Raw genomic sequence first — 10,471 nt, forward strand, 5'->3', positions numbered from 1 at the left:
CCCACCTCACAGAATTAGCTGTATTTTTATCGTGTATTGACTTTATTATAAAAGGAAAATCCACTACTGACAAAGTGTTACGGAGAATACCTCAAGTGTTACTCTTGGCCATTGCCTGATTTAAGTTCTTTACTATGAGACTGGTGAGGTGCTGAAACAGGCTGCCCAGAGAGGTTGTGGATGCCCCATACCTGGAGGTGTTCAAGGCCAGGTTGGATGGGGCCCTGGGCAGCCTGCCTAGCATTAGATGTGGAGGTTGGTGGCCCTGCCCTCAACAGGGGGTTGGAGCTTCATGATCCTTGAGGTCTCTTCCAACCCAAGCCATTCTCTGATTCTATGATTGATAATACAACCCTACTTTCACTATCTAATAAACAATTAACAGAATGACATCTAGAGAGTGAGATTTCAGAACACATTCGCTAAGAAATTTGACAACCATTCTCACCCACCAGTTACAGACCAGCACATTCAAGTACAGCTGGGTTCCCTTTTTACCATGCCCTGGATATGATAGACAGCCCTCCCTGCATATCATCATAAACCCTTCTAAATGGAAGGAGGAACACTGCTCAGAAAGCCTTTCAGTACCAGTCTACTTGCTTCTGTCATATAATTACATCAAAGTAGCTCCAAAATGACAACCAAATCCAAGCAGACCTGCAAGAAGAGTTTTATCCCCTAACAAGGACTTACTTTCCCACTGCAGAAAAAAATACAAACATTCTTACTTAACAGAAAAAGAGGAAGAGGTTCGGAGTAGTGTAGACATATCCATTAAAAAAAAACTTCTACCCATTAGCTATCAAAAATACTTGTGTAATATATTCCTTTCTCTTTTCTCTTTTCTTTCATTTCCCAGCTCTCAAACAGCTTCACAATCTATTATATTAGCAGCTATTAAGATAAAATTGTCCTAATGCATTAAATGTTGAAAAGTCATATAGATAGAAAAAGTCAAATGAAACGAGTCTCCTAATTCGCACAAACAATACTCCCCTCAGCACTCTCCCAGCCCTTGGATGGTTTTAGCTCAGAAAATATCTTTTGCTGCAGTTGTTTCTGTCTACATATTGGCTTTCCCTGGATTTTTCTTTGGTGAACTCGTCCAGTGCTTCCTTGGGGCCAAGTGAACTCTTGGCATCACAGCCTCCTGTGGTAGGGAGCTGCAGAACTCAATGAGCTGTTACATGAAAAATCACCTCCTTCTGCTTAATTTGAACCTGTGCTCTCACAATTTCAACAGTTCCCTTGTTAGAAAAGGGAACAAGAGCAAACACTCAGCTCCCGACTACTTCCCCTGTACCACAAATGACTTTGTAGCACATGCTCTCTCTTTCTCTTCAATTGCTTCTCACCTAAATGAAGAAGTGCTGGCTTGCTTCATCATTCCCTATGTGTGATACCTTCAACTATTATTAATGCTCTCTTTCAATCTTTTCAGTTCTTATTGGTTGTTTTTGATTTTTCTTTAGGAAAAGACAAGGGAAAATGGAATTCATATGGTAATTCACCAATGTCTTCCTTGCTATTCCTTTTTGCTTTTACAGCAGTTCTTGGTTACTACCAATAGCTGAAATGCCTCTTTGTAAACCTCAGGTCTCACAGCAGGCTGTTGCTGAACAGCTCAGAGCCCACAATTTCACACGTGCAGTCAGTCAGAGCTTTTCCTGACACATATCCTTTTGTGTTTACTTACACTTCGTTATATCTATGCTTTTATTGCCCACCTAATCTTTCACGAACCTTTTACAGTTCTGGAATTGCTCCTTACTTTTACTGCTCTGAATAATTCCATCGGTGTATTTTGTCATTTCACTGCTTATCCCTTTTGCCAGCTTATTACTATTTATTACAGCCAATAGGTGTGCTAACTCATTTCTGAATTCCTCTGAAGAGCTTGTGCAATTGCCAAAAACCGTAAGTTTGGAAGTCTCCTTGGCATTCACCTTAAGTGAAGGCAGATCCTCTGACAGGTTTCCCACAAAAAAAAAAAATGTTATGGGGTGGGATCCTCCTCACTGTCTTCCACAGTAAACATCAAAGCAAATAATTCCATTGGGCTTTTAGGCTGTGGTCTTATATATTCTTTTGTAATGGGGTCAAAGTCTCTGGCATTTTCTTCTGGTGTTTGAAGAGAGAATGAAGAAACTCTTCCATTGTTGAGGAATTACTGATGCAGAATCAGAGTTCATCCTAAGACGAATGGAGTGGAAGATAAGAAATTTAAGGAAGAAGGGAAATATCAGCAATTCTTAGTGATTACCAAGGCTCCGTATGCCTTGGTTGGATGGCTGCAGCCGGATGGTTGTTGTCAATGGCTTTGTGGCCAGTGATGAGTGGTGTCCACCAGGAGTCCGTCTTAGGATCGGTGCTCTTCCATTGCAATGACAGGCAGTGGCACTGAGTGCACCCTCAGCAGTTTGCTGATGACACCAAGCTGAGTGGTGCCGTTGACACAACAGAAAGAAGGAATGTGATCCAGAGGGACCTGTGCAGGCTTGAAAAGTGGGCTCATGTGAACCTAATGAGGTTGAACAAGGCCAAGGGCAAGGTGCTGCACTTGGGTCGGGGCAATCCCAGCTGTATGGACTGGGAGAAGAACTCACCGAGAGCAACCCTGCGGAGAAGGACTTGGGGTCCTGATGGACAACAAGCTGCACACCAGCAGTGGTGTGAGCCTGCAGCCCGGGAGGCCGACAGCAACTCGGGCTGCATCAGCAGAGGGGCGGCAGCGGGGACAGGGAGGGGACTGTATGAATATTCTGTTCTGTGATTCTGTGACTGCCTCGTGGGGCCATGAAGCAATGCTGGGGGAGGGATTGGAGCCGTGGGATCGCGTCCAGGGGAGGGCATGGGGATGCTCAGAGGGCAGGGGGATGCTCAGAGGGCACGAGGATGCTCAGATGGCTGGAGAGCTCCTGCCGTGCCGGAAGGCTCGACGAGCTGGGGGTGGTCAGTCTGCGGAAGGCTCCCGGGAGACCTCACTGCGGCTTTCCAGTACTCAAGCTTACAGACAGGAGGGGAAGCGACTTTTTACACGGTCTGATAGCGACAGGACAAAAGGGAACGGTTTAAACTGAAAGAGATTCAGACTAGATGTCGGGGAATTTTTTCACTGAGAGGGCGGTGAGACACTGCCACGGACTGCCCAGAGCAGTACGGACACCCTCGTTCCAACCCGCGCAGCCGCACACGCGGCACAGCCGCCCCTCGTGGCGGGGCGGGGCGGCAATGACGGCGGGCGGGAGCGGAGGCGTTGCTACGGGCGGTGCCTCCCGCATCTCCCTGCTCGGCGCTCTGCTGCTCAGGTCTGCGGGGCCGTTCGTCGAGTTCGGGCGGCGGGGAGATGCTGCTCGGCGCCGCCGCTTGAGCCGCGCTGCCAGGCATGGGGTTGGGCTCGAGCTCCGAGCTCCCGGACGGCGGCGCCGAGGGCTTCCACGTACACGGGGTGAGGCGGCGCGGGGCGGTGGGGGTTGTGGCGCCGCGCTGCCTCAGGCGGGCCGGGCCCGCGCTGCCTCAAGGGGGAGGAACTCGTGTGTGAAAAATGGTGGTGCTGCACCTGGGGAATGTGTGTGTGTGCGTGGAGGAAAAGCCCCAAGGGGCGATTGGAAGCAAATACGTAAATATCTGAGTTCACGGTTGTGGACTGCTTCCAGTATCTTGCGCTTGCTGTGTCGTTTCTGGTTCAGTAGAAGGTAAATATTGACTCAGGTGTAATAATTAACACCGTGTCTCTTAACGTGATTGCAGATTCGTATACAATCAAAATGTATACATATATGTTCTTCAGGTTCAGGAGAACTCCCCTGCTCAGCAAGGAGGGCTGGAGCCTTTCTTTGACTTCATCGTTGCGATAGGACACACCAGGCTGGTGAGTCCTTCTAAGACTTTATTTTCTTTTTTCTCTTTATTTTTTTTCCTGAAGTATCGTTACTGTGTGGGGTAGAAGGCAAAGCTGTCAGAATAGAGCATGGCTTGTGGGGCGTTGCACGTGGCATTAAAAAGGTAAGTCAAAACCTGAGGAGCCTTACTGATGCCTTCGGTCAGCCTGGCTTCTTTGCAGGTTAACTCTGTGCTTGTGGTGTTATTCGTGGGTGTTTTCTGCCACCAGGTGAATATTGAGCTGGTGAGTCAGTGGTGAGAGCTCAGCATTTGTTTAAGCAAAGTTGTTTGAACATTTGATAAAATAGGGGAAAGAATCACTGACAGGAAGAAAAGTGCCACGTGGCCTGTTTGCTTATGGTTTAGGGCTGGTCACAGTTCCTGAATGGTGAGTTAATGAGGAAGAATTAAGTGCGTTTTAATGCATTGTTTTGGTTTGGAAGATTCACATCTTTGGCCCAAGGATCAGTACTGATCAGCCAGGAAGTGCTGCCACTTACTGATGCGAACGTGCAGCTAAGATCTAACATTCCTGACTTACCAGAGGTTAAAAGAAAAGGAAAGTAAGCAATTAAACTGAATGAGAGTAGTTACTCTTTTAGAAGGACATGAGCTGACAGCGCACACTGCTTCTGAATAAAAGAAAACTGCACTGCTGGACTGACTGTAAAACATGAAGTCTAATGACTGCTTTGGTTCCTTGTATTCAAATTCTGCCACGAGCGTGACATCTGTGTTACGAGAGCAACTAGAAATAGCATTAACCATATATATGTATATGTATATATGTATCTCTCTACAGAATAAAGAAAACAATATGTTGAAAGATCTGCTGAAGGCAAATGCTGAAAAAGCAGTGAAACTGGAGGTGTATAACATCAAAACAATGAAGATAAGAGAGGTGGAGGTGGTCCCCAGTAACATGTGGGGAGGACAAGGTCTTCTCGGAGCCAGCGTGAGGTTCTGCAGTTTCCAGGGGGCCAATGAACACGTGTGGCATGTTTTGGTGAGTCAGAATTCCTTGCTTATCCAAAATAGTTGTTGCTGAGCTAAGAACAGAATGTAGACTTCCATTTCAAAGCTTCCTCCAAGACAGCAATATACTATTTTATTGGTGGAATATATTCTTTCTAGGAGGTAAACATCAAAAAGGTGTTCTATAGAGTCACAGAATGGTTTGGGTTGAAAGGGAGCCCGATCAAGATCATCAAGTTCCAACCCCCTTCCACAGGCAGGGCCACCAACCTCCAGTTTTACTGATCAGATTTGAAGCTTTTCATCTGGTGTGTGTGTTTTTTGTTAGATGAGGTATGCCATTTAGAAGGATTGCTAATTCATAGTCTGAGGTATTTCAGGAATGTTTTCATAAGGATTTACAGATCCTTATGCGTGAGAATGTTGCTGTATATGTAGAATGTAGTTGTGGGTGACTGTCTCTTGGTGGCTTGCTGGTGTTCCTATAACCTGGCTTTAAAGTGTATGTATTTTTAAGAGTAGTAGGTAGAAGTGCAGTGCTGAAATCACGAAGAGGAGGGGAACACAGTCGACAAAGCTTGAGCTATTTGAACAGAGACAAGTTGTTGTCTGTTAGTGTTGCCTGCCACTGAGAATAAAACGCATCCCAGCCCAAGCAGACCGTGCAGACTGCATGATGGGCAGAAGGGTGTTTTGTCTTGTTGAAGAAACAATAGCAAAGCAAAAAATAAAAATAAAAAGCAATGATTCTGGCTCAGTTGGTGCTTTTGTTTTTTCAACTTCACTCGTGTAGAAAAAGCACCAAAAAATTGTTTTAAAACCAAGAGGGAGAGCTGAAAGTGTAGAACAGCTTAGGAAAGACTGAGCTGGTCTGTTCTTATGTCTGTGATTCTTGAAGTAAATGCAACCTCTTATCAACTTCAAAACATCTCATTTCCAAATTGGTCCTTATGTATTTGGCATGTCTTACGCAGTGTTGCTCCTACTATTAGACTGCTTGAAAACTTCTGTGTTGTCCTGTAAACCAGATGTTCTTTTCTCCTGTTGTCTTTTGAGGTAGCTTTTAGTAATTTCATCTTCTGAGAGTGCAGGTGACAGCTGCCATTCTTTCACAGGATGTTGAACCCGCATCTCCTGCTGCTGTAGGTGGATTGCAGCCATACTCTGACTACATTGTTGGATCTGATCAGATTCTGCAGGAGGTAGGGTTGGTGTTCCTTCACATAACATCTTCATGCCTGCTGTGTTTATGTGTTAGGGTTTATAACCCTAATTGCATGCACACAGAACATATGGGGGTGGTTGTTTTGGATTTTGTGAGGTTAACGTTTGAGGTGCTTAATGGTTGAGCTCAACTTTACCAGTATTTACTCATTTATCTATCTATTTAAACCTGGCAAAGGAGGGGAAGGAAAAACAAGTGTACATTAATGAGTTTTAGTCTGTCTTTTGAGTTTTTAATATCTCACGTTGAAGTAAATGCCTCAAATACCCATTTGTTTCTAGTTCCTCATCTCATGTGTTTAATAACTGCTGTTACTTCTTCTCTCAGTCAGAAGATTTCTTCTCGCTGGTTGAGTCCCATGAGGGAAAGCCGCTGAAGCTGATGGTTTATAACACTGAAGCAGACTCCATTCGAGAGGTAGTTGTGACTCCCAATGGAGCTTGGGGTGGAGAAGGAAGGTACTGATCTGCGGACAGCCACTGGGTGATGACAGCTTATGCACTCGCTGTAAATGAGCTCTTGTTAAGAATATTGTCATTGATTACAGCTCGTTGTTTTCGCTTTAAGGCTTATTTCCTTCTCGTGTGAAACTGTTGATCATTAAAGAAAAGAAATAGCTGGGAGGTATTAGGCATGTTCTGGATCTAATCCTATTTGAGTTGATACTGATGGTAAAACTTATGCTGACTTCCTTGCTAGCAGATGCGCGAGCTACACTTTCACACTTGAGCATTTGGTGAAGCAAGAACGAAATGCAAATCAGGTCAGATCGTATATTTCATGAAGATATAGAAAATAGTTAACCAAGAGCTGAGCTACATCTATCTAAATATCATTTGCCTCGTGCTCTGTTAGTAGCAGAAAGGATTCTTGCAGGTAGGTATTTCCTGCTCTGGTTTAAGGACTCGAACTCTTTTCGTTTTAGAAGTCAGAATTTAAAAGGCTTACCAGCTTTGTTAAGGACTTTTTCCAAATCTTGTTTTACTTCTGTTGTGCAGTTTGGGGTGTGGTATTGGATATGGCTATTTGCACAGGATTCCAACACAGTCAATAGCATCAAAGAAAAAGCCAGAAAGCAAACCGCCTTCGCCCTTACCAGAAGCTGGAACTCCTGTACCATCCACTAATGGTTACACAGAGGTACGTAGGAAGTAAGATCACACACCCTATGGGATTTCATTTTCCTTTAATTTCCTGCTTGTTTTAAGATTCAGAATGCAGTATTTTTGAGCACAGCAGAAGTAAGAGTTGATGACGCCAAGCAGATGGCAGAAATGATGGCTTGGGAGAGAAATAGACTTTATTGCCTCAAAATTCCATCTGGTATCTTTCTGTATTCATCACTGTAGTTTGGGTGCAATAATGAATATTCCTCCAGTTATTCTTTCATTGGTATTGGCTGAAATGCATTTTTGTCAGATCCTTGCTGCTTGTTCTGAGGATGTGATAACTGTCTGAATCAGTGAGAAGATGGCTTAGGATATCCTTGTGACTAGGAAATAAAATATACCTACAAGAGTTAAGTGTCAGCTGTTCAAAGAACACGTTGGCTTTGAAAGAATGTTTTAACCATAAACAGTGACTTGATTATTAGTTTCAGCATCAAGTTCTCTCTGAATAGATGGACTTAGAGACCGAGGCAGAACACTGTCTCATGGGAAGACTGATTTCAGGTGACACTTGCAGCATGAAAAGATGTGTTTTACTCTGTCATTCCAGGCTGCATTATTAGCACCTACTTCTCAAAGTGACAACTCTGAAGTAGTTATGAACCTGGATCAATCCACAGGCCAAGAAATGAGTGGGTATTCACCAGAAAGCTCACTTTCTCCTCCTCCCCCTCTCCAGAGGGTTATGGATCCAGGTATGTTTTCTTTCACGCTTTTTCCAGCCTACTCCCTTTCAAAAGGAAGAGGACATTTAAATAAACCAAAAAACTCTAAACAAGTTTGAGAATTAAATACAAGACCATGAGCAGTGGTGTAGAGCTGAATAAATTTCAGTCTGCATGTCTCTTTTGAAGCTGAAGTTTTCTGTTAATCTGAAAGTGTCACAACATTTTCTTTCTTCAGGGTTTCTCGACATGTCTGGTATTTCACTTCCTGAGCTCACTGACTTAACAAACGTGTCCAGCATTTCTTCCTCTGCCTCCTTCAGCATGCCAGCAGCAGGCTCTTTTGTAGGCACTGAAAAGCTCATGTCAAACAGTGACCCTTCTGCTTATTTTGGTAAGTGTACTTTGGGTTTCCAGACCTCTGAGCTCAGAGACCTCAGAGCTGAGTAAATGCAGCTGGTGTATTTGGCAGCTGTGAATCTGTGTGCTGTGCCCGTCAGAGGCTTGCCATTCAGTCTGATTCTTTTGGGCACCATAACCAGAGGCACTGACAGGAATTGGTGTGTGTTTGGTTCTTTGCTTTATGATATACTTCTTGATTTCCCAGAGAACACCACAGCTTTGAGCCCTGAAGATATAGTGAAGAGTCCTGAAGGCTCTGCCAGGCAGCCAGAGTTGGACCACCTTCTGCCTACAGCATCATCTTTACCTTCTTTTACTCTTCCTAATGAAATTTCTTCAAAAACAGCACTAGAAACTGATCCCCAAAACCAAGAAACAGTGCTCATGAACAGTTTTGAGAGCTCTCAGCCCACTGCTCAGGTGAAACCTGATGATGAAGCAGTACCTGAACAGAAAGGTGACGAAGCTCCACAAAGGCATGAGTGAAACAGATGCTGCTTCTTTTTACACGTGAAAGTATGCTGTAAAATTATTTTGGAATATTTTTATGATGTTGATAGAATTACATCTGTTCTATTTTGTTAGTGTAGACAACACTATAAAAAAACATATCCAGGTGAACTACATGTTGTATTGTCTTCTGCAACCGCTGTTCAGCAGATTGGTCTGCATTCAAACTTTGAATGCCATCCAGAGTCACCAAGTGGAAGGCAAAATTAATGTGGAAACTAGTTGGAGAATGGTCTTGAATGGAATCAAACGTCTGAGTTTCCTTAGTGACAAAGGAACAGCTTTTCCTCTGCTTTTCTATTTGCTGTTTTCCTACAGATCATTAAGACACGGGGGTACATCATGGTGCAGCAGCATTTATTGCTTTTTGTAGCTTTATTTTTTATCTTGTTTGCACTTGTTTTCAAATAGCTTCTGAAGGCCTGGTAGGTGGTGAATAGTAAATCTGAAATGAACAATGAACAACGTGAGGGTGTTTTTTATACCTCTCAGGGCAGTGATTTATCACTAAATTTTACTGCTTCTGATTGGGAATACCCTCAGTGTAGTTGGTACAGTTAAGGTGGTGAAAATCCTCAACGATTGAAGGGAACTGGGTACCTGTGGGTCAAAATGTTCTTTATATTCCATAGTCATTGTTAGTTTTAAACACAGTTTTGATGTAAAACAAGGCTGCCCAAGCAGTTCTATGATTCTATGATCTGATTCTATGAAGTCGGGAGGGGATCAGAATACTTTCTTCCTGCTTAGAAGACAAATAGATTACGCCTTAAGTAGAGGTTGCAGAATTAAAAGACTTGAAATCCAGTCTGCTGGATGGCCTGCTAATACTGATCTTTCTACTGCTGCTAAAATAAATTTCTTCTTTTATTCCCTTAATTGACTGCTAGAGGAGTAAACATCCAAACAAACACTAAAGGTTTATAATAATGTAATTTAAGCTAGAGGTAATTTCCTAAGCCTCAAAAGTGAAGGCACGCAGGTGATCTGTTATTTCTTACTGTTTGTTTAGGACTGCTTCCAGCATTGCACCTTTACCAATGTTGTTTTTAAGCTTATAGCAATACATTTAGGTGATGCTGTACCCTAAGCACATTTTCGAACCTTCAGTGGAGGAAGTGTCAAAACTGAATTGGAAATGCTATAGGAATAAAGAGCTTGATGCTTACAGCAGCCTGTGTCCAGCCTGCTTCATTGTAAGTGGATCTTGGGACTGGGAGGAGTTGGTTTGATGATTTGAGCCCAAGGAACATTTGTCTGATAGAGCAGTTTAGGAAAGCCTAGTATGTTCTATTCTTCTAATAGAAGGTTAAGCTTCATTTAGCACTAATTCTCAATTCCTGATCCCCTGCCAGGTTGGAGATTAAGTCTCAAGATGCTTGAATTTACCTACAGTATAAGAGTAGAGATCATAACGTCCAAGCAGGCACTGATGGGTTTGAGTTGGGTGCTTCAGCTGCTGCAGGGTTCTGAATTTCATCTCAGCTGGTACCAGGGATTACTGCAGGAACTTCCGTATCTTCTGCCTTCCACTGTTTTCAAGTGAGAGCAGCTGCAAGTCACTAATTTCATTTAATTAATGGTACTAACCTGTTATTCCTGGCCACCACCATTCAAACATCCTTTTCCCTTCAGAGAAG

General features: G+C 43.5%; 1 protein-coding gene across 1 annotated transcript; it reads left to right on the plus strand.

Annotated features, from left to right (window-relative positions):
• Nucleotides 1–3,299: 3,299 nt before the first annotated feature.
• On the plus strand, nucleotides 3,300–10,004 carry GORASP1 (golgi reassembly stacking protein 1). Its single transcript, XM_052694947.1, has 9 exons — nucleotides 3,300–3,451; nucleotides 3,794–3,874; nucleotides 4,688–4,891; nucleotides 5,976–6,062; nucleotides 6,413–6,543; nucleotides 7,084–7,225; nucleotides 7,805–7,949; nucleotides 8,158–8,313; nucleotides 8,527–10,004. Exons 1-9 carry the CDS (start codon nucleotides 3,389–3,391, stop codon nucleotides 8,805–8,807), a joined length of 1,290 nt encoding a protein of 429 aa, XP_052550907.1. The 5' UTR covers nucleotides 3,300–3,388; the 3' UTR covers nucleotides 8,808–10,004.
• Nucleotides 10,005–10,471: the final 467 nt, after the last annotated feature.

This window comes from Tympanuchus pallidicinctus, unplaced genomic scaffold (genome assembly GCF_026119805.1).
Source record: "Tympanuchus pallidicinctus isolate F22 unplaced genomic scaffold, pur_lepc_1.0 scaffold3, whole genome shotgun sequence".
Classification (NCBI taxonomy): Eukaryota; Metazoa; Chordata; class Aves; order Galliformes; family Phasianidae; genus Tympanuchus; species Tympanuchus pallidicinctus.

Coding starts and splice junctions, on each gene's coding strand:
- GORASP1 (XM_052694947.1), top strand. CDS start 3,389: ATGGGGTTGGGCTCGAGCTCCGAGCTCCCGGACGGCGGCGCCGAGGGC. Junction 3,452..3,793: donor AGGGCTTCCACGTACACGGG/GTGAGGCGGCGC, acceptor TATGTTCTTCAG/GTTCAGGAGAACTCCCCTGC. Junction 8,314..8,526: donor TGACCCTTCTGCTTATTTTG/GTAAGTGTACTT, acceptor TTGATTTCCCAG/AGAACACCACAGCTTTGAGC.